Source organism: Python bivittatus, unplaced genomic scaffold (genome assembly GCF_059951505.1).
Source record: "Python bivittatus isolate LINGU-HERP-01145 unplaced genomic scaffold, Pbiv_v1 ctg000690_np1212, whole genome shotgun sequence".
NCBI lineage: Eukaryota > Metazoa > Chordata > Lepidosauria > Squamata > Pythonidae > Python > Python bivittatus.
The window spans coordinates 15,942,709-15,967,583 of NW_028277096.1; the positions used below are offsets into that span (position 1 = coordinate 15,942,709).

At 40.1% G+C, this 24,875-nt stretch overlaps 1 protein-coding gene across 3 annotated transcripts in view; it reads right to left on the reverse strand.

Moving 5' to 3' along the window:
- Positions 1–215: 215 nt before the first annotated feature.
- Positions 216–24,875, reverse strand: part of PAFAH1B1 (platelet activating factor acetylhydrolase 1b regulatory subunit 1) — a 59,009-nt gene continuing 34,349 nt past the window's right edge. For all 3 annotated transcript variants that reach the window (XM_088152172.1, XM_088152171.1, XM_088152173.1), the window contains exons 4-11: positions 23,986–24,060; positions 22,211–22,417; positions 18,068–18,236; positions 16,128–16,230; positions 14,497–14,725; positions 9,599–9,700; positions 9,097–9,253; positions 216–3,821 (exon numbers count right to left, since the gene is read on the reverse strand). In XM_088152172.1, coding sequence (XP_088008298.1) covers positions 3,748–3,821; positions 9,097–9,253; positions 9,599–9,700; positions 14,497–14,725; positions 16,128–16,230; positions 18,068–18,236; positions 22,211–22,417; positions 23,986–24,060 — 1,116 coding nt within the window. In that variant the 3' untranslated portion in view covers positions 216–3,747. The remainder of the gene's footprint in view (positions 3,822–9,096; positions 9,254–9,598; positions 9,701–14,496; positions 14,726–16,127; positions 16,231–18,067; positions 18,237–22,210; positions 22,418–23,985; positions 24,061–24,875) is intronic.

Sequence of the window (24,875 nt, forward strand, 5' to 3'; positions counted from 1 at the left end):
CAAACTCATCAGCCCCGTCCCAAGCCTCAGCATTACCTCCTCTACTCCACTGGACTAACCACACAGCTTACAGTATTAACGGTACCAGATCAATATTGTCCTCCTCTACACTGAACTTGAGACCATTTACATCTGCTTTTCCCCTAACAGCATGCACGGAGGGCAAATCCTAAAATCATCCAATCTTTTCTGCACCTAAACAAAAGAGAAACACATTTAGTTTTATATTCATTTAATAGTTTACCAATTGGTACAATAAGATTTTTGTTTTAATATGCAGAAAACATGAATAAATTTTGTTTTACACAGTCTGAGAGCAACAAATCTTACTGTAAAACACAGAGCAGTATTATATACATTCCTTTACTGATTTTTTTTTTAATTTTAATTGTGTCAATATCTTCAGTTAACTCCTACATTCTGGGGGTGAGGAAAAAAGTTCTCCAATAGCAATTTCTACATCGCTCTTACTGGATTAAAAAAAAAAAAAGACTCTTGTCTTCTTGTCAGTGTCAGGATCAAACTTCTAAAACATCGACAATTTTGCTAATTACCGCCAGAAAGAACTTTGGAAAATTCAAAGGATGTGCTTAGGACAAGAAAGCAGTTATAGGGACAGAGAAAAAAAGGAAGAACGGGGAGCCCACTTAACATCCAGTTGCGACTTGCTAAATCCAACTCAACATTTTTATCACCTTTACCCCATTTTCTCCGCAACCACTTTTTCTAACTTTATACACCATCATCGAGAGAGATTTGTAGTAGCTAGTACCCTGGGCATTTTTAAAAAAATACGTAACTGTGAAATCATAAAAGAGGATCCATTTCCTTTCCAATTCTGTCCATTTTGCATTCCAAACCTCATTTCAGGATTTCCAAGTCACAACTGTGTGTGAAACCCACGCAAAACATTATCATTTTAAATAGCTTTCATGGACTGGGCAGTGGAATAATGGGATCAGGCAAAGAGGGGAAAGAGAAAAGGCCATTTAAGAATAATTTGACCAACTGTTCAACTGACATAAAGGAAGGTAAGAGGCAAACAGAAAGAGCAGCTGACAGGACAGACCTGGAAACAGATTCAAGGGAGCTGGGCCAGGGGCAGTGAAGCAATCGCCAAAGCTTTCAAAATACTACAGTGCTCCACAGCTCTTGACAACTTGCTAGCAACTAGTCTTTTGTTTTTGTGTTTTTTTAAATTTTTCATTATTAGTGCTCTGGGCACATCATTGGTCACACCACACACAAAAGCAGGACGGCTTTTAAAACAAAAAAATGTAAAGTGCAGGTTGCTCCAAGAGTTAAGTTTTTGGATTGTGTTCCAACTACCCCAAAAAAAAAAAAAGTTGCACTTTTTTCAGATAAAAGAACCAAAAAGTGGGGGTGGGGGAGATGGATCTAGGACTTTTCCCGGGCACAGTCTCAGCTCATGCAGTTCTGGAATGGTTCAAGAGAAACTGCCTGCAACTGAACAGACATGGAGAACTGTCTGTATAGAAATCTGGTGCTTTTTAGCCACTTTGCCCATTTTTGAATAACCAAATGCTTCAACAGTGAACTTCTTTCCCGTTTAGTTTTGTGTTTAAAATGTGGCTTTAACAGCTAGTTAAACCCACAACCATCCCTGAGAATTCACTGCTTACTGTAGATGGACTACCAATTAAGTGGCAAATTTGCAAGTTCTAGCTTCTTTGAAGCAAGTTCTTTTTCCCCAAACTAATTGAAGAAAGAACAATTTTGCTTCAATCCCTGCTTGCTGTTTCAACGGAAAAAAAAAACAACAGTGGTAAGCTCCCATTAGTAAGATACCCTTGTTTCACTGATTATGCAAATACATACATACTTTAACTTTTAAAAAAATCTTAAGAATCACTACATTGGGCCAAGAACTACTTTTCAGCTGCTAACAGGTATTGTTACGTGCTCAAAAAACACTTCAAAGTAGCCATCACTTTAAAGTAGAAGGCCTCCAACATCCAAGGTCCAATCGCAGAAAGTTCTTACTGATCATAAAATGTCACTGAAGTCTCCAGAGACAGAGCACTCCAGCCTGGCCTCTACCCTCAAACTGCCTTTGGTCTCCTAGTTCCTGGGTAAGAAACCCAAATGCCCCCAACATTAAAAAAAAAAAAAAAATCAATAGGGTAAACCAACGTGTGTCTGTATGATCTTGCCTTCTTTCTCTTGACATGCATTTCAATCCTCCAAAAGCGTGTTACTTTTTTTAAAGGGACACATTGTTTTGCTTTTTGTTTGTTTGTTAAAAGCCACAGAACAAATAAAAGCAAATACCTTTGTCTGTTAAAAGATGTCCAATTGGCTAATAAAAATATAAAAAAAATGTCCAATTGGCAGCTTGTTCCATTAATATGAAGTGGATTTGGGGGGAAAAAAAGATACGCCTGATTAGTTAAGATTGGACTTTATGGTGTAAAACAGGAGTTGACCCATAATGCTGATAAATGGGGTCAGTGCATCTATTACTTCAGATCGGCATTGGGGACAATTAGGGCTTTTCTTCAAATTTTTCCACACTGAAATAAGATACTGCAGCTTGCATTTCCTCAAGAAGAGTAGGTTGAGGGGCTTTAAGGAAGAAAATGTGGTTGTGAAATCATCTAGAAGCTTGCAAGCTATCGGTTAGCATATAGCCCTTTTTCATTTGCTGTAATTTCTTTTTGTAGTAGAGCTTGCTACGTTCTCCACAAAACGTTCAGAAATCTGTGATCGCTTGCTTTGAGAAGTTACTAACTGGAAAAGGAGGGGGGTGCAGAACTGTCCCACTTAATATACACCCAGCAGGTGTTTTTGGGGGGGGAGGTGGGGAGAGAGGTGACGGCTTTCCATACTGTTGGCTTTGCACAAACCTAAAACCATAATTGAAGCCAACAGAAAGACATGGCTGAACCCTCAGGAGTCAACTGGGAGATTTACATCTAACTGCTCCAAGTGGTAGCTAAGTGAGAGCAAGACTGGCAGCCTCCTACAACAGGTTTTGCGTGAAGCATCAAATGTTAGAACGCAAGGAAGTCCAACAACCAAATGAAGAAAAAAAAAATACACACACATCATACCAAGGTTCTCTTCCTATATTGCAGCTTGTTAGTATGAACATACTAACTTTTTTCTTCTTTTTTTTAAAACGTGATAGGAAACCAAAATAAAAATATATCCTATTGATTTGGCAAATACCATGACAGAAAAAAAACCAGAAATTTTATTTGTTTCCATTAATTACATTTAAGATTCTAAATTGCAGCTTTTTTTAAATCTAGTATCCTTAGATTTCTTAAGCATACTTAAGTGATGTTACAGAGATACGTGTTTCTGAAAGAACCCTCCCCCACCCCCCGGAAAAAGAACCCCATATGAGTCACTTAGTAATAGGCACCACCAACAGTAGAGTTGGGGATTCAGCTTATCCAGCACAGAATGATTTTGCTGTCACCAGTTTAAGTGCCCCTAATTCAACCAACCAGCTTCTGCCTTCTTAGGTCTGATGTGACCAATACCAGCCCAAATTCTGAAACCTATGGTACTTCTAGACAACGTATGTAAATTTACAGTATACAATTTGGATTCACCATGCATGAATACTTTGTGTGTAACATTTAATAAGCTCAATCTACATCCAGAATAATTTACATGAAAGGACAATATTTATTTTAAACAGAGCTCAGTGGGTAACCATGGTATCCGAGTGCATCCAGAGGGAGAGGAAGGGGAGGGGGTCAGATGTAAATTCAATCAACGGCACTCCCACACTTTTACTGTTTGATCTACGCTGCCAGTGACCACATAGGGCGCTGTCTTGTGGAAATCTGCAAGGAAAAGGGAAAAAAGAAAGTTAAGATGCATAAGGTAACTCTATAAAAAATGAATATAAAATATTCAGAGTTACCACAGCTTGGGTTATGGGGACTATCCCAATTCCTCATATCTGCAGGACATCAGGATCAGGTCAGACAATTAAAAAAAAACAAACACTGAATGAAATGAAATACTGCCAAAACTTCTATAAAACACCAATGGCAAGTGACATCCTAGAGATACAGTGGGGTAAAAAAGTATTTAGTCAGCCACCAATTGTGCAAGTTCTCCCACTTAAAAAGATGAGAGAGGCCTGTAATTTCCATCATAGGTATACCTCAACTATGAGAGACAAAATGGGGGGGGGAAATCCAGAAAATCACATTGTCTGATTTTTAAAGAATTTATTTGCAAATCATGGTGGAAAATAAGTATTTGGTCACCTACAAACAAGCAAGATGTCTGGCTCTCACAGACCTGTAACTACTTCTTTAAGAGGTTCCTCTGTCCTCCACTCGTTACCTGTAGTAATGGCACCTGTTTGACCTTGTTATCAGTATAAAAGACACCTGTCCACAACCTCAAACAGTCACACTCCAAACTCCATTATGGCCAAGACCAAAGAGCTGTGGAAGGACACCAGAAACAAAATTGTAGACCTGCACCAGGCTGGGAAGACTGAATCTGCAATAGGCAAGCAGCTTGGTGTGAAGAAATCAACTGTGGGAGCAATAATTAGAAAATGGAAGACATACAAGACCACTGATAATCTCCCTCGATCTGGGGCTCCATGCAAGATCTCACCCTGTGGGGTCAAAATGATCACAAGAACGGTGAGCAAAAATCCCAGAACCACACGGGGGGACCTAGTGAATGACCTGCAGAGAGCTGGGACCAAAGTAACAAAGGCTACCATCAGTAACACACGCCGCTGCCAGGGACTCAAATCCTGCAGTGCCAGACGTGTCCCCCTGCTTAAGCCAGTACATGTCCGGGCCCATCTGAAGTTTGCTAGAGAGCATTTGGATGATCCAGAAGAGGATTGGGAGAATGTCATATGGTCAGATGAAACCAAAGTAGAACGTTTTGGTCTAAACTCAACTCGTCGTGTTTGGAGCAGAGAGAATGCTGAGTTGCATCCAAAGAACACCATACCTACTGTGAAGCATGGGGGTGGAAACATCATCCTTTGGGGCCGTTTTTCTGCAAAGGGACCAGGACGACTGATCCGTGTAAAGGAAAGAATGAATGGGGCCATGTATTGTGAGATTTTGAGTGAACACCTTCCATCAGCAAGGGCACTGAAGATGAAACGTGGCTGGGTCTTTCAGCATGACAATGATCCCAAACACACAGCCCGGCCAACGAAGGAGTGGCTTCGTAAGAAGCATTTCAAGGTCCTGGAGTGGCCTAGCCAGTCTCCAGATCTCAACCCCATGGAAAACCTTTGGAGGGAGTTGAAAGTCCGTGTTGCCCAGCGACAGCCCCAAAACATCACTGCTCTAGAGGAGATCTGCATGGAGGAATGGGCCAAAATACCAGCAACAGTGTGTGAAAACCTTGTGAAGACTTACAGAAAACGTTTGACCTCTGTCATTGCCAACAGAGGATATATAACAAAGTATTGAGATGAACTTTTGATATTGACCAAATACTTATTTTCCACCATGATTTGCAAATAAATTCTTTAAAAATCAGACAATGTGATTTTCTGGATTTTTTTCCCCATTTTGTCTCTCATAGTTGAGGTATACCTATGATGAAAATTACAGGCCTCTCTCATCTTTTTAAGTGGGAGAACTTGCACAATTGGTGGCTGACTAAATACTTTTTTGCCCCACTGTATTCCCCTTTCCCATGCCAAATAATTGTTTTCTTCACTGTTTTTCACTTCCATGTTTACAGAGATTTAAAGTCAATCAATCAAGTGAAGGCCAGGCTCTTACTAATAAAGCAAAAGTTATGTGCTCCATTCAAATCAACTTAACTGAACAACAGTTGGAAGACAGCCCTCAGTAATACTATCTCCCAAGGGGGCAAGGAGAAAGAAACAGCAGAGGGAGCTGCAGTCAGGCACCTCTTTGTATCTTGGCCTATTTTTTTGCAGTTGCAAAAAGTGCCCCACCAGTACAAGTGAGAGCTCAGGCATCTTCTGTTTAAGTTTTGACCAGCTCTTCTCCTCTCTGCTGTGGCTCCTGAGCAATTCAGTTAAGTATGAGGCTGAAGCCTGCCACGCGTTCTAATTTATTATAAGGTTCTTTGGACTGCAGTCGCTACTGCCAAGTATGTATAAAACACTACAAATTAAGTATATGGAATATGAGAACATACAAGGCTGGTGCTAACATGTGGTTCTTGCCTGAATTTTCAAATTCCTATCATGGTTCCCAACAACTAAACTCCTTTCCTTGAGCAACAGATAAGAACATGCCTCCTTTGTTTCCTTCCAGGAACTTCTCCCCTTCCAGCTTTAGACTTTCAGGAGATGGGATACTAGTTTGCCATAGGTACGCTTATTCCAAGGATGCTATGGGTTTTAAGTGAAGGGTAGCAAGAAAGGGTACCAGCCTAGCTCCATCAGCACAGCGTACGAACGTTGCCAATCATCCAACCCTTCTAGAGCCAGGCAGCAAGCCGCAAACAGCAAAGTGTAAGTCTTAAATCCCACCCACCCATCCACCCCCGGACTATAACATTTGTATTGGTTAGCACAGCAAGCTAGCAGTGGCTTGCAAACATGCAGAATGTGTCTTTGCTTCCACATGCTCTGAGAATAAAGGCTGGGCTGGGATGGAGAGAAAGAGCAATAGTCTCTGAAGTAGAGGCAGAAACAAAACAGGAAATGTGTTTTGTTTCATGCTCAGAACAAAAGAGCCCACTCAAAACTCCATCAAGTGTTCCAAGCTGGCTGTGTTCCTTTGCGACAAACTCTGGAAATATAAGTGCTTTGCCTTAAGCTCGGAATCCTCAAAATGGGGAATGGCCTGACTCTTTGAGGGTATCTCCTATGACCAGAACATTCAGAATAATACTGTTAGAAAGAATGACGCTGTTCCAAGAATGAAGCTGATATTCAGAATGTGAAAAAAGTCAAGATACATCCAGGAACAAATTGTGGAACAAACCATACATTACTGGTGTCAAATATACCGGTTAAACCTAGAAAACTAAAGAGTAGCTATACTAGCAAGATTTGACCTGGAAGATATACAGTCAGAATGTAAGAAACAGTCAGTACACTTAACTTATGCAAAAGAGAGAGGAACCAATTGTAAGTAACACTGTGAAAACCAAAGGGGGAACAAATATTCCTTAAATTTCAAAGAAGAAATTATTCAAATGATTTTCAGAAAAGGCTAGCATGAAGGTGGCAGTTGTGGCCAGGTGGGCCTTTGCCCAACTTCGTGTGGTGAGCCAGTTACACCCCTTCTTGGATCAGGGGGCTCTCCAGTCAGTCACTCACGCACTGGTCATCTCTCAGCTAGACTACTGCAATGCGCTCTATGTGGGGCTACCCTTGAAGAGTATCTGGAAGCTACAGTTGGTTCAAAATGCAGCCGCGCAGATGTTATTAGGTGCCCCAAGGATAGCACACGTAACACCTTTGCTGCAGGAATTGCACTGGGACCTAGTTTGCTTCTGGATCCAATTCAAGGTGTTGGCAATCACCTTTAAAGCCGTACATGGCATGGGTCTAGGTTACCTGAGGGACCATCTCACCCCCATCACATCAACCCAACCCACCCAGTCAGCCAGAGAGGGCATGTTGCAGACCCTGTCAGCGAGAGAATGTTGGCTGGTGGGGCCCAGGAGGAGAGCTTTCTCTGCCGTTGTCCCCGCCCTTTGGAATATTCTCCCCCAAGAGGTGTGGCGGGCCCCTACCCTCCTGGCTTTCCAGAAAGGATTAAAGACCTGGCTCTGCCAGTGTGCATGGGGCGACATGAGCTCTAACTGTCCCCAGGGCTGGTTAGCACCCTGATGATGCTCCCTGAGTTACTCACCAATTCTCCATCTTTCTTGGAATTTATTTATTATTAAATTGTTTTTATATTCTATTTTAATTGATTTTATCTCTGCTGTAAACCACCCAGAGTTGTTTCAACAAGATGGGTGGTGACAAATTTGAGAGAGAGAGAGAGAGATAAAAATAAATTGGGAAAAACTGAGAATAAAAACCCTGGGCAACAAGTATGAGGACTGCACACAAACATTCAGCATCAAACAACGAAGGACAAAGATAGATACCTCAACCGAGAATGTCAACAGAGGACATTAACAAGGAAAAGGAGATGGGAGGTGCTTTTAAGATGCTCAGAGAAACCATGGGAAAGTTGACAGTTGAGGCAGGTCTACTCAACAATAATCATGGAAGAGATCTAGCAGAGGGAAACAAAGTTAAAAGATGGAAAGATTGTGCTGAAACCCTTACAAATATGATTACAGAATGACACACATCTAAAGAAAGAGAATCTGTTCAGGAACTGAGTGGATTAGAAAGTGAACTACAACAGGCAACAGATCAACTATCAAACAGAAAAAACACCAGGGACAGATTAACTATTTAAAGCCTTAGGAGAAGAAGCAGTTAAAGTGCAGTAGATTTCTGTCAACAATTCTGGAACAAAAATGTGTAGTCTAGAAAGTTTGGTCTATAAATTTATATTAAAGAAGGGAAATAGTTTTGCTAATCCTTGGGAGGAAGGCAGTAAGAAGTATCCTGAAGAAAAGGAGTATTTCAGTAACACCAAAGATCAGAATAGTTGAAGCAGTGCTTTTTCATTTGTGGTTATGTGCAACTATGAAAGCTGAATGCTGAGAAAAAAGACTGACATCTTTAAATTACAGTTTGGAGATGATTACTAAGAGTACCATGTACTGTAAGAAGAACTAATCAACTGGTCCAGGACACAATAAAGGTTGGCTGCTCTCCTAAGGTGATCAGCAGGAACAGCAATTCATTCTATGAGCATGCAAAGTGAGCAGAAAAAAGATTGCCTGGCAAGGCCAAGAGAAGTAGAAGGTAGGGAAGCCCATAATTAATGTGTATGGACAGGTTCAAAGAAATAACTGGAATTTTCTTGCAAGAGCTACAGATTATTGCTGGAGGCAAGCTGAGATGACGGGCATTTGTTGATATAGTTGCCATGGGTCAGTCTAATGACCAGCTGTTATTTGACTGAGGTGTGGTGTGCATAACATACAAGCCCAGCTCCCAGGTACAGAAGAAGGTTGGGATGCACTCTCTCAGTTGAGCATGTTACCAGCATACTTAATGCATATACATACCCAACGAGGTAACAAAATGTTCATGCGCATTAAGAGTCTTCATGCATCTTTTGTTCTTGTAGTCCCAGACACGTAAGGTCTTATCATCGGCACAGCTCAAAATAAATTTACCACCAGAGTGGAACAGGACACCACGTACCCAGTTATCATGGCCCACCTTTTAAGGGAGACAGAAAAACACAAAGTCACAAGCAGATCATTTATGCACATCTGAAGATGAACAACACAAATCAAAATGCAGAGCTCAGATTATGCTACTCCTTGCCCCAAATTTGCTGTACTAGAATTAACAGGACTTCAAGTTTCTTGGAGAGAAACAGTAACCTGTTTTTCCAGTCCTCCTTCAAGCTCTCCCAATTCTATTTATTCTGATGTGTGCACTTGGATTCCTCAGAGAATGCTTGAGCTCACCCCATAAGAAGTACAGATCTATTCCCTCATGTAGCAACTACACAGAGTTGCAAAGCAGACGAACAGAGAAAATTATATTCAAGAAACTTACAAGTGTCATAAGGCACATGCCAGTACTAATGTCCCACATCTTAATGGTCTTGTCTCTGGATCCAGAAAGCAGGAAAGGCCCAGGCTTACCACTCTTCTTAGTCTACAGGGAAAAGAAAAAAAAAAGAACATTCTGTAAAAATAAGCTTCAACACTCAAGATATAACATATCTGGACTGAATGATTGTCTATTATTTTGCTTTTCTGTTTTATTAAATGAATTTTGTTCTTTTTTATCTTTACTGTGTTCATTGTTTTTTCATGATGTTTCATTTAGGACTTTCTTATTATTCACTTGCAAACTGTTCAAGGCTCCTCTGGGAGGAAGAGTGGTAGAGAAATAAAAATTTTTAAAAAACAGAGCTACTTAATTTCAGCCAATGAGCACAAATCATCAGTTTGAAAGAAAAACAGCAAATCTCTCCAATTCAACAAAACATTGCTCTATAATAAACTCTATAATAAACTGTGGAGAGTTTCTTTTCCCCTTTTCATTTAATGAACTGTCTTTATTGATTGGGGGTTGCTTTCATTAACAGAGGAGACCTGTTGAGGAAAGTAATTCTAGAACTGAGAGGAAGGTAGTTTGAAGATGTCCCACAGCCACATTAGGTATTATAACTTTGCCAGTATAAGGATTGCTGTATTTAGGATTTCTGTCTTCCAGTTAGCAAGAGAGCCTGACTTAAATAACTCCTGACTCTCACATTTTCAAAATAGAGAGAATGTTGTATTTCACTCCAGCATGTTTTCTGCATCAAGTACAGTATAATTCATGACTCTGGTGTCCTCAGATGGGTTAGATCCACAACATGAAGAATCTTCTACTACATGAAGAATCAGGCCAATAGCTAACTAGGAATTCTAGGAGCTATAATCCCAAGATATCTGACAGCATGATGTTGAGAGTCACTTGAGGATTTTCCATTATGTTCAAGTATATCTTTTCCCCTCACCCTTTTAACATCCAAATTGAAGAATTCTGGCCAACTTTAGGGGTAACTATTTGAGGTTTTTTTCAGCTGATCTAGTAAAAAAGGTATTGTACTGTTATATCTGAAACAACTCTTTGCATCAAAACAGAGCAGTTCCTCTGTTCAGACACAATGGGAAAGGGAATAATCTACAGTGGGGCAAAAAAGTATTCAGTCAGCCACCAATTGTGCAAGTTCTCCCACTTAAAAAGATGAGAGAGGCCTGTAATTTCCATCATAGGTATACCTCAACTATGAGAGACAAAATGGGGGGGAAAATCCAGAAAATCACATTGTCTGATTTTTAAAGAATTTATTTGCAAATCATGGTGGAAAATAAGTATTTGGTCACCTACAAACAAGCAAGATGTCTGGCTCTCACAGACCTGTAACTACTTCTTTAAGAGGTTCCTCTGTCCTCCACTCGTTACCTGTAGTAATGGCACCTGTTTGACCTTGTTATCAGTATAAAAGACACCTGTCCACAACCTCAAACAGTCACACTCCAAACTCCACTATGGCCAAGACCAAAGAGCTGTGGAAGGACACCAGAAACAAAATTGTAGACCTGCACCAGGCTGGGAAGACTGAATCTGCAATAGGCAAGCAGCTTGGTGTGAAGAAATCAACTGTGGGAGCAATAATTAGAAAATGGAAGACATACAAGACCACTGATAATCTCCCTCGATCTGGGGCTCCATGCAAGATCTCACCCCGTGGGGTCAAAATGATCACAAGAACGGTGAGCAAAAATCCCAGAACCACACGGGGGACCTAGTGAATGACCTGCAGAGAGCTGGGACCAAAGTAACAAAGGCTACCATCAGTAACACACGCCGCTGCCAGGGACTCAAATCCTGCAGTGCCAGACGTGTCCCCCTGCTTAAGCCAGTACATGTCCGGGCCCATCTGAAGTTTGCTAGAGAGCATTTGGATGATCCAGAAGAGGATTGGGAGAATGTCATATGGTCAGATGAAACCAAAGTAGAACGTTTTGGTCTAAACTCAACTCGTCGTGTTTGGAGCAGAGAGAATGCTGAGTTGCATCCAAAGAACACCATACCTACTGTGAAGCATGGGGGTGGAAACATCATCCTTTGGGGCCGTTTTTCTGCAAAGGGACCAGGACGACTGATCCGTGTAAAGGAAAGAATGAATGGGGCCATGTATTGTGAGATTTTGAGTGAACACCTTCCATCAGCAAGGGCACTGAAGATGAAACGTGGCTGGGTCTTTCAGCATGACAATGATCCCAAACACACAGCCCGGCCAACGAAGGAGTGGCTTCGTAAGAAGCATTTCAAGGTCCTGGAGTGGCCTAGCCAGTCTCCAGATCTCAACCCCATGGAAAACCTTTGGAGGGAGTTGAAAGTCCGTGTTGCCCAGCGACAGCCCCAAAACATCACTGCTCTAGAGGAGATCTGCATGGAGGAATGGGCCAAAATACCAGCAACAGTGTGTGAAAACCTTGTGAAGACTTACAGAAAACATTTGACCTCTGTCATTGCCAACAGAGGATATATAACAAAGTATTGAGATGAACTTTTGATATTGACCAAATACTTATTTTCCACCATGATTTGCAAATAAATTCTTTAAAAATCAGACAATGTGATTTTCTGGATTTTTTTCCCCATTTTGTCTCTCATAGTTGAGGTATACCTATGATGAAAATTACAGGCCTCTCTCATCTTTTTAAGTGGGAGAACTTGCACAATTGGTGGCTGACTAAATACTTTTTTGCCCCACTGTATATCATCTATCATCTTCCATTCACTAATTGTAAGGCTTCCCTAATTTGCCTCCCTTTTTCCTTCCTCAAGGAGACCCATATCATTTAGAGATTCACAAGAACTGATTAAAAGACTCCTCCAAGATAACATGTGGAAATCCATAATAACCAGGACAGGAGACATTAAAGACACTTAAGCAGCAACCAGGTCATTATCATTAGCATGTTGGCAAAGGAAGCCCGAGGCATCTTACCATATGATCTACTCTTGAATGTCAAAGATAAAAACGGAACTTCAAAAGGCTACCTTTTACACCAGCCTTCCCCAAGCTGGTTCCCTCCAGAAACGTGGGCAATACTGACTGGGAATTTTACAAGGGAGGGGTCTCAACCTAGGAAAATCCACACTGGGGAAGGCTGATTTACATTCAAAGTATGAGCATTGCTGTGATAATACAAGCTCTCTGCCCCCATGACTGTTTGGCCCTTAACAGCAAAGCCAGAATAGGCTCTTACTAAACAGATACTGGAAGCTAACAATTCCTTCAGCCCTGGAAGCTTTTGGTTATCATTCTAGCATTAAGCCAGTACAGGGCTGGGAAGAAAAAAACAGTCAGTTGAAAGAAATGACCAAGACAGGGATGCTTGGAAATCCTTTTTAGAAACTGGAAAAGCTTCAATCCTGATCGCAATAAAGGCAAAATGATGGCAATCCTTTTATGCTGTCATTCTAAACTTTTTTTTAAAAAAAATCTAGTAAATGAGTTTTCATAGGGGAGCTGGTACACATAGGAATTGAACCCAGAAGGAATCGAACCCTGCATTTTACACAGAAAGAAAAAAATGGTGATGGTGCAGGATGGATTAGGATGGAGAGATGCTTGTAATCACATTGCAAAAATGAACTTCACACATTGCCTACTTGTTGTATAAAATGAACTGCAGTGCAGGCATAGTTCCATAGGAATATAGCCAGATTCCCCATGCCAAGCAGCAGTAACCCAAAATTTGCTAACGTTACCAGCAATCACTACATTTACTCATCAAACCACATCGGCTATTCTGGTTCTTCTCCCATCAACCGGTTTGCCTCCATGCCCTATTACGCACAAGACTTGGGCTACCATGACGTGGTTTATTTGGAAAAACACTTAGAAGAAACAACGGCTTCCCTGCATCATCTTCCAGCTGGTTGGAAAGCAAAATGAAGAACTGCTGCTGCAGATCTTCCATGACACTGGAGCAGATCATCCACAGAATCAACTCTGTTTACCATGCTCAATGTTCACATCCCTGTACTTAAGGCCCTGAGCATCCTAGGGCCAGAGGTTACTAAGGAAAGAACCTTCTCAGTGGTGGGCTTTACTGATATTCTCATTAGAGACATGCAATTAGTTTTCATTCATGCTTCACTGCAATGCTAAACTAAAAACTAAAGAACTGTTGAGGACAGATAGCATAACGCTATCTGTCCAAATGCTGCCCAAATGATCAACTGTCACATATTTGAATTTAGTCGTTTTTTAAATCTTTACTACCTTTTTTTAAACAACCTTAATTGTTGATTCTAGTCCAAAGAAGCCTATGACATAATTCACATAATAACTTTTAGAGGTGGCCACAAGACTTTTTTGGTTTTTGCTTGCACCTATTTTGTTATCTATAGGCTATAGTTGAAAGGAGGGATTATAAATGATTTTAAATAAGCATTGATACCACCCCACCTTTTTTACAGAAAAAAATGAAAATGAAAAAAAAATCCATCATCTACCTTAAAATAATGCCAATGCCCCCACGTAGCAGGACTGTACCCTGTCTTCCCAAATTTGATGCTGTCTATGCTCTCTAAATGTTTTAGACCTACAGCACCCACAATTCCCCAGCAAGATTATAGAATGACATTGTAACGCATCATAATATGACTCACAAAAAGAGAAAGTATTTAGAGCAGTGTCTCTCAACGATGGCAGCTTTAAGATGTGTGGACTTCAACTCCCAGGATTCCCCAGCCAGCCTTGGCAACACTGATTTAAACAGTTTGACATCACACAAACCTGCCCGAAATGGAAAGTTTTTACCATACAACATTAAAGAGAGAAGAAAGAAGACTTCCCTTGGGAGAAAATCCAAAGCATGTCAAACTCTCAAGTGGAAAAGGTTGCCAAACCAATAAGGATGCTTCTCCCCCCTTACCTCAGATCCTGTAGCTTCCAATATGGTGGAATAGGAGCTCTCAGGAGCCCAGGAAATACACTCTACTACATGCTCATGTTCTCTAAGTTCAGCTTTGCACTCCTTTGTTGCTACCACCCAGACACGCACAGTCTGGTCATTAGAACAGCTGGCAATCAGCGTGCCATCCTGGTTAGGCCGTACCATGCGGACCCATTCTCGATGCCCCGTGAAAGTCTTCACACAGTAGCTGTTCACAGGAAAGAAAAGACGTCATATTAATACAACATTGCTACAGAAAATAGAACCAATAAAATTGATTGTCTCAGGATAATTCAGGTGCCTGCAGCAATTTTTTTTTTAAAAGAGCTAGCCTGTAGTCTTGCCAACCCAGTTTAGAAATTTTTGTTATTAAACTGGGTTGGGAAGACTACAGGTGGTTTGAACAGGCAAAGGAGGGCAAAGGAGAAAGAGCAGTTAAAGAAACTATGCTCTGAGCAGAAGCATAAAATGGTCTGAGAGATTTTCCAGGATAGCTAACAATATCAGACCAACCCTACAGAAAGTATCAAAAATCCCACACGTTGAAGAGAGACAGGAAATCTGAGATCACTTTCCTCACAGTTCTAAAGAAATATATGTATCACACTTCACAAATACATTCTCTTGTAGAAAAGTTGTTAAATCAGGACTGTGTAACCTTAAAGGCAACACAAATTGAAGACAACACTTGATTTTTGTGTGGAGTGCCAAGGACCATATTTTAAAAATGAGACAACCAGGATGAAAACAAAAACCAAGTGACTCAATGTTGAGCTGAATTAACATGATCAATCTCCATGCACTGAATATTTTTTTCCTCTGATTTAAAAAGTATGAGGTTTTCAGACACTACATTAAATCAATAAGTTTCAGCCATGTACAGAATTTCAGTACACCAGTTGCTTAAAAAAAAGAGAGGCAAACATCATCACACAAACTCAGAGCTTTTTAGAGGCAACTTGCTGTTCCAGAATCCAGTAAAGTATTTCTCACATGTATATCTCTGTGCTGAAGCACAAGAACCATGGGAATGGCTACAGGGAATGGTCTGTTCCTAGTGAATACTCTTATGCTCAGGGAGATAATATGGCAGGAATCCATGTTATGAAACATTGGAAGAGATGTGGCTCCAGTATGTCTTCTCCAGGAACAGACAGTTGCCCTATGTGTGTACTACACAATCTGTATGGAAGTTTGTATTAGCAAAGAAAATATTTTGCCTTCCAATACTCCAGGAGGAACAGCAAAGCCATGAACAAAATGGGCACATACTTTAATCACACTTGGTTATGCTATGGCCTAACCCACCATGGATCAGACAACTAATCTGTTTGTGGGTTGTCATCTACTAAATGAGCAACCAAAGCAAGCTACATGTTCATCTAATGAATGGTTTTGCTGGCTCTGTATCAGACTGTTATTCCCTATCACCTGCCACTTGATCCTGCTAACTTAGAGATGCTGGGAATTCAATCTGGGCTTTTCTGTATGAAATGCAGTTTCTCCACTACCAAGCTAATAATTCCCCCGCAATGTCCATCCCATTTCCTAAAAGTACGTCTAAAGATGTATCATTTCACCTTCATATAAATGTATCTGCAGGCTCTTACCCTGTTTGAATTTCCCACATTTTGATGGTTTTATCCCTTGAAGCAGATACTATATAATCCCCATTGGGCATGATGGCTACTGAAGAAACATTATGATCATGTCCTACAGAAAAAGAAGAAAGCACATACTCACATTAAGTTTCCATGTGACTTTATCACAATGTATGTGAATACCATTATTTAATTCACCCCTGCACACAATTCTATATGGCAGCCTTTCCCAACTGGGTGCCCTCCAGATGTACCAGTTTATAACTGCCATCAATCGCAGCTGCCATATGGTAATCCTCAGGAGGCAAGCAAGAGGCGCTGCTGAAAAAAGCACACAGTATGCTTTGGCAGTTACCTGGCTATACACAATGGTGTGTTGCATTGCTTCTGAGGAATAACCATGGCATGCTAATTAAAAGCTCAAGAATATATATTTTCACCCAAGGTACTTGACCAAGGAACCACAGCCCTTAAAGTTGTAGCCTTGCAGGTATTAATATAAAGACAGAAGCTGGAAAGAGCAAGGGAGCAATTTCAGAAAGAATCCCCCAACATTTCAAATCATGGAAAGACTGCTACAGCAACAATGGACAAGTGACCCTATGAACTTCGGGCAACTTATAAACAGCCTGTTTTTTTCAGTCTTCAAGACCATCTATTCTTCTTTGGCTCTGTAATCAAAACTACATCATCTGAATGGGCACAGAGTGGTAGTTATATTTTGAACATCAAAATTTGGTCGCCACATTTAAAAAATGTCACTGCAGAACTGAAAAGGAGGCTGAAAAGGGGTAAGTGAATGATCAGGGGGCTGGCAACCCTGGAGAGGGCACAGCACTGCAGACCTTTAAGGTGGGAAGGAAAGATACTACTGAAATATAAAATTAGGCATGGCACTAAGAATTCTCGGTATTCTCTGAGCTTGCTTTTTTCCCCCCCCCTTGCAGACATTTCATTATCAGGCTAGGTAACACCATCCATGCACAGGAGAGCAAAATCCTTACTGCTGTTCATGCTGGCAGGAATTGGGTTGAAGTCACAACACCTGAAGGGTAACAGATTCTCCACTCGCTAATCCTCAGGGAGAAAGTTTGTAGATATTAACTACCACTTTTAATTGTCTCTTTTTGAAAAACAGTAACCATTTCCGAGTTCTAGGCTGGAAACAGTGCTACTCTATTTCCTCCAGAAGCAATACACTTTTTTTTCAGAAACATGTTCTGCCTACTGGGCCTCTTTAAAGACACTCCCAGGAAGCAAAAATATCTGAATGCCTCGCAGCCATGGCTATAGTCCTGAAATGGAGAACAGGCAAGTTTTTGATTCAAAGGACTACTGAAGGGAGAAACAATTTCTGCTTTTGAATACATACCACAAAATGAACCAAAATGTGATGCTTCCCGTGGGTACTGAGCTGTAACCGCACCATACAGTAAATAAACAGTAAGCATTACAGCCTTCAGCTCCCACTCAACGTTAGTATTACATTGCACAAAACCTGTAACATTTCAATCCTAGTACAGCAAAGTTAAATTGTAATCAGCCAGTAATAAAAAAAGAAACAAAATACACCGAGCAGTGTAATAGGTTAGTGGCAAGCATATGCCTGGACTGGATCACACCACTTCCAGGGCTGTGAGTCATGTCTCCCCATGTTGTGGTCCACCACAGAAAATGATCTGCTAATATATGAGAGGGGAGATCAGGATAAAACTATGTCATTCATGTGGAGAAGACACTACTGCATGGAAAAGCTCTTAAGGATGTGAACTCCTACCTGCGCCACAAAGTGTGATAGCTCCAGTGCAGGGTTATCAAGCTGTATATAAGAATTAAGCCTTATCTTGGATGTGGTGTCATCTTGTTCACATCATCATCAGAAAAGGGGAGAGGTATACCTAGTTTTTATTTCATCTTATGATTACTAATGATTTTTTAAAATTCCTTACCATGCATGGTTCTGATGCACTCAAAGCCCTGGAAATCCCATAACTTAATGGTCATGTCTGCAGAACAAGAGGCCAATAGCTTGCCACTATGGTCGAAGGAAATATCCTGCACAGAATCTGTGTGGCCCTTCAGGGTGCGTTCAAAATCACCTGTCTCATAATCCCATACCTAAGAATTAGACAAGAAATTGGTAGATACAGAGCTCCATAAAATGTATTTTTTTATTATCATTTGCTTCAAAAGCAGCCATCTGAAATATTATTTAATATCTATTTATTTGTAAATCAATGTGTATGCCATCTCAATCACAAAATGATTCTAAATAATTTCCAGAATTATCAAGTAAATAATAAGTAAAAATAACAAAAGGACAACATTAATATGAAAACATGTGGGGCACATCAAGGAAGGTAACTAAACGAACATGCTCACAACTAACCAATATCAGGGAGCCCACTGCTATACCATATCCCAGGTCTGTCAGAAAATCCATGATTTTATGGCTTTATAAAAGCCCAACAGGGCTATAGCTACTTAGATGCATTTTGGACCACCTGTAGCTTCCAAGTGATCTTCAAGGGCAGTCCCTAGTGCAGCATACTGCAACAGTCCAAACAGGTGGGCACTACAGCATGAGTGACTGTGAGAGGGCTTCCCAATCCAGGAAGGGATGCAATTGGCACAGAAGATGAATTTGTACAAAGGCCCTCCTGGTCATGGCTGCCATCTGCTCATAGAGCTGGAGACAAGAGTCCAGGAGGACCACCAAAACTGCATACTAGGACAACGCAACCCCCATCAAGAACTAAAGATGGTAAAATCACTGTGACTGGCAGGTCCCTAAAATCCAACCTATTCAGTCTTGCTAGGATTGAGCCTAAGCTTCTTTCTTCCCATCCACAGCCTTAACCACCTCTAGACACTGGGACAGGTATTCTACAGCACTGCTTATTTGGCTAAGGATCAAGATATAGAGCTGGATATCATCAGCATGCTGATGATATCAAACCCCATGCCAGCAGATAACTTGACCCAGTGGCTTCATGCAGATGCTGAATAAAATTGGGGAGAGTGTCGAATTCGGTGGGACCCCACAAAACAAAGGCCTTGGACTGGATCTCTTCCCTCCTAACAACACCAATTAGAAACTGCCGCAAAGGAAGGAGAACCACAACAAAATAGACTCCCCCCCCCCAACAAAATAGCCAGAGACAATCCAGAAGGACACCATAATCAATGGAATAAAATGCTACTAAAAGATCAAGCAGGACCAAGAGTGTCACATCACCCCTATCCTGGTCCCCCCAAAGATCATCTACAAGCATAATCAAGCCTATCTCAGTGCTGTACCCAGACCTCAAGTCTGACTGAAAAGGTTCAGATAATTCACTTCTGCCAGGGCCCTCTGGAGGGCCACCTTCTCCACAAACTTCCCCCAAAAGGAAAGGTAAAAAAAAATTCCAACAATGCTGGGTCCAGTAATGGTTTCTTGAGGAGAGGGCAGACCACTGCCTCCTAGTAGGTCAACCAGCCAACACAAGGATGAATTAACCATTATCTGGAGCCAGCAGTTGGTCACTTCCCACAAGGTCTTAATCAGGAGGGACAAGGATCTAATATGCAGGTGGCAATGCTGACATCCATGAGAACCCTGATCAGTTCCTCAAGATTTAATAGCAGAGAGAAGATCCTTTCTGATAGAAAGATGAGGGATAATGAGATATGCTTAAAAAGCTTAATTTCTCAAATTAGATTTAAATATATTCCCCCAAAATCAAAACAAGTCATTCTTTACAAGCAATACTACAAATGTGCCAGAGAATAAACTTTTAGTGCTATTCCACTTTGACAGGCCAATTCACACATGTGGTTTTTGCAGGAACATGTGAGATTCCTGTCACCTCCAAAAGCAGAGAACACTGTTAGCTAAAAATATAAATGGTTGAATTTATATAGTGAACTAAAGATGATAACTAATAAAAAAGAGGCAATCAGTTTCCTGTCATTGTTTTTTTCCCCAGAGTTTCCCCTATACTTCTATGGTCTAGTCTCAGAAGCTATGCTCTTAAGAACTCTTGAAACCACAAAGATATAACAAAAGCCGTTTTTTAAAGTACACTTAACAACTCAATGGTTCAGATGGATGCATTATGTTATTTTTTCAAAAAAAATCATAAAGCTTTACTCTAGAAGCAATACGGGGCATCTCAGCCTTTTATCTGTTCATTTGTATGCTGCCCATTTCAGAAAACTCTGGGCAACTAACAAGTAGAAACATCTCTGAGCAACCTCCTCCACATAAAAATAATAAACAAACCCACCCATAAAATGAACCAAATACAGTATCATAATTATACAAAAAAGAAAAATATACAATAATATGCATCTGCCAAATTCAAATCTTCAATCACAGCATGCCTTCTTCCTGAGCTTGGTGGGAAAAAACAGGTCTTAACTCTTCTCCAGAAGAGAAGGAGCAGGCCGGAACTCTGTAGGGAAGGAATTCCAGAGTATGGTAACAGCAGTAAAAAATGCCTGCTTCCAAGGCCCCTTGAGATGGCAATCTCATACACATAGGACCCGGAAGGAGCTGACCCTATTCAACTTGTTCCGACAGGCAGATGAATATGAGAAAATGTGGTCCCACAGACAGCCCAGTCCAGAGTTGTGTAGAGCTTTAAAGGTGACAAGCAGGATCCTGAATCACACTTGGAAGCCAACTGGCAAACAATGCAGCTCCTGAAGTAGTGGGATCACCTGAATATGTTGGGATACACCCATCATTGACTGGCCCCCACATTTTGTACCAACTATAGCTTCCAAATGCTTTCCAAGGGCAGCCCAAGTAATCCCAAGTGGGAGGTGAATAAGGCATGAGTGACTGTGAGCAGGGCCTCCTGATCCAGGAAAGGCTGAAATTGGCACACAAGTTGTAATTGTACAAAAGCATTCCTAGCCACAGCTGCCACCTGCTGATTGAGCAGGAGCTGAGTCCAGAAGAACTTTCAAATTGCGAACCACAATTTGGAGTATAACTCCGTTTAGAGTCAAAGATGGTTATTTCCCTGGAATCGTATGGCCCAAAGACGCCCTTGGAGGGATTCAGTCTGAGTCTGTTCCTCCCTATCCGGACTCTAACAGCCTCCAAGCAGTGAGTCAGCATCTCTACCATATTCTCTGTTTGGCCTGAGGTCAAGATATATAGCTGGGCATTGTCAGCATATTGATGATACTGGGCCCCACGTCGATGGATTATAATTTCCTTGACAAGGGAACAAATTCTAAACAGATATTTTCTAACAACAAAACACAGCCCTAATTCTCTTCAGGATGGCCAGCCTGCATCTGGCTCCATCACTTGAGACTACAATAGCAACACTACTTCTTTTTTTAATCAGTTTTTTTAATCCAATAATCTCCATTGTTTTCACCTAATTAAAACTAGTATAATAAACTAGGGGTAAAAGTTGATCTTCTCCATGGCCTTCTTCTATTCTAAATGAAATAATAAATAGTAGTAGAAATGTAAAGGTTTGGGGTAGGGATAGTTTTTTCTAAAAATCCTCCCCTATTTTATCGTTTTTTCCCCATCATTTTCAAAAATCTTTACAACGCTAGACTGAGAATCAGGCAAAATGAGATTCCAGCTTAGATTAGTGTTCATATAAATTAGTTCCCATCCCCTGCCAGCTACAACCAGAACATGATCTTGTTCTTGTTATTTTGGTCAGACATAAAATCACTTGGGGCAATAAAAAAGAAGTATATCTGAAGACCCATCTTAGATTGCTTGCATTGTGTCCAGAAATGCAGTACTGGTGGTGATGTTAATAATAACATGAACAATAACAACACAACACTGCTTGGATCCACACATATACTATGCCGATACATTACAACATCCTAGGTTCTTGGGAAGAACTCGATGCGAAAGTAGTCAAACACCAACTAAAGAACTGGCAGCTGTGATTTCATGTTGTTGTGAATAATAATAATAATAATAACAACAACAACAACAACAATAATAATAATAATAATAGGTTTCGAGGGACCAGCAGTCATTATTATTCAACCATACTGGATTTGCACCAGATATTTAGACACAAAGTAACAACAAAGTGTACAGGTTATGAAGGTCCTACCTTTATTGTGGCATCCTCTGAAGCAGAGACCATAACACTGAAAACTGGATGGAAAATTACTCTTGTGACTGGACTCCTGTGCCCACTTAATGCGTACTTTTCTGGAGGACGGGGAATCCATTCTTTAGGATCTCGCTTCTGACCAAGAGGTCCACCTGATGTAAATTCTTCTTTAGCTTCATTTAATTTGGATTCTAATTCCATAACCTAAGTTTTGGGAGAATCAAAAGGAAAAGTGAAATAGCAAAAGGTTTTTAAAAAACCCTCAAACCCTGGCTTCTTCAACAGGCTTTCAGAGTGAGAATGTTGTGGGCTACTGGCTCTTGTAATTTGGAGATTAATGAATGTCAAGTTTTGTATTTTCTCTGACACTGCATTTTTTACTGTATATTTATTTAGACTTTGAATTTGTTAACTTCATTTATGTAAATAGTATCTATAAGCTACCCAGAGTTGGTTTTGATTGGGGAGGCAGAGATGCCCTGTAAGTACATATGTGCATACAAATATACTAAAATGCCTGAGAGAATAATTACAGAACAGTCATCTCCAAATCTATATACCAAACTTCCTCAACTTCAAGTTGAGGATAATAGTGGATTACAAACCTCTTCATTCGCAGACTTCACAACAAAAGGGATTAAGGGATTAAAAGTACAACCTGTCTAGAAGGTATTGGTAGAAAGGCTGTTATACGCAGTCATGAAGTTGTGCAACATAGTTTTCTAAAAGGAACTGAATAAAAGTCAACATCTGCCTGGTTACTCTGAATCAATTCAGTCCTTTTTTTTTTTTTAAGCAATACTACGGCAAACTTTAGCTGAGCAATAGAAATCTACCATTTTCCCTTAAATATTACTGAATAATCCCATTTGTTATACCATCCCTTAATTGCCAGTATTTTCTCTCAAATCCTTCAGGTTTGTTTAAATTTTAGAACATCGATACATTTGAAAGCTAAGCAAACCCAGAGAAACTCCATTTTTCCGTAAATTCCTATACCTCTTTCAACTTGCTCAACACATATTTTGTTCAATCTCCAACTCTTTGTTATTATCCAAAGTTTCCAGAGTTGGGCCTTCTTTAAAGCAACGAGAATACATAAGCATACACACACGTATATATACACACATATACTTGTATTTTATAAAAAGAAAAGAAAGACTGCCTTTCCTATCCTGTTGCTTTAACTATTCAAAAACATGCACCCTTGGTTGCATTTAATCCTGGGATCATTACACATTACTCACAAGAAAGTAATTTCACAGTGCTTATTTGAATTACTGAATTATTTTAATATTGAAACAATAAATTAATATGTGTTTTTATACCAGAGTTTTTTGGGGAACTACTCTACATCAATATTACTTCCGGACAAGCTCTTTACAACAAAGTTCTTGAATGTCAAAGCATCCCACTCTACAGAACTCATAATTTTATATAGTAGAGTAAATGCTCTTTGGTAGAGCCTTATTTAAATAAAATTATAAGAGAGCATAGTGTTGTATGTTGAACTTGACATAGAGCTCACTGGGTAATTTTGGGCCAGTCAGCAACTCTCAGCCAACTGTACTTAACTGGGGGGGGGGGGGGGGGGGAATGGAGGGTGATCTTCATTCTGTTTTGAGCTCCTTAGCAGAAAGGTGAAATATTAAGGTAAGAAACCAGTAATTAAAAATTATAAATAGTTCTTCAAAATTTTAATTTTAGATACTGCTTTAAAACTCAATGCAGCATTTTTCTTCACTGACATATCAATTTAAGCTTCTACTTACTTTCTTTTGTAATCTTATAACTGATGTCCATTTTTTTTCCAAGAGTCCAGCATATTTCTTATCTAATTCTTCATTCTGAAAAAGGAGATCAAGGTCATTAAGCAAATCATAACTTTTAAAACAGCATTTCTCCCATGCTAGGGTTATTTTCATACTACAGAAGAGAGGAAGAACAACTTCTAGTTTCATAAAAATGTGGAACTTAATGAAGAATCGCTACACATCTGTTATTGCTAGTTGTAAACATGTGTAAAATAAAAGCTATATGACTTGATTAATATTCTTATAATGAGATGAGGTTAAATGTCAGTCAATACCAAGTTTGCCAGTTCATTGTGAATAATCTGCAACACTATTACCCACCAGGAGTTCTGGGGATTCAGCAGTATACAAGTTGAAAAATCATCATTTTTGTCATCATCACCATCATCATGTGAACCTATATTGTCCTGATCAGTCACACAAACATAAGATCTACCTAGCTCAGCCATTTTTCCTGCAGCGGACAATCAGAAGCCTCCTCTGAAAAACTATAAGAAGCTCTCCAGATTGTTTCCCAGATACTAATTCTCAGTGGCAGACTTCCTGAATCATTATCTAGAAGATAATCAGCAGATTTCATGGCAGTAAGTCTTAGGCTGATACACACTGCATAAAAATAAAACTGCCACCAATGTGTCTTAAGATTATAGCTAAGAAGCTTCAGTAGATAAACCTGATGAGTAACATGTTAGTTAGGTCTATAGGCAGATTATATAAAATATGCATAATCCATAGATATGAATGCTTATTTCAGATAGGGTAAGCAAACAAGAAATCTTATGGTACATTAAAGTCTAACAAATTGGCTATTAGCATAAGCTCTCTTGGATCTCAATCCATATTATCAG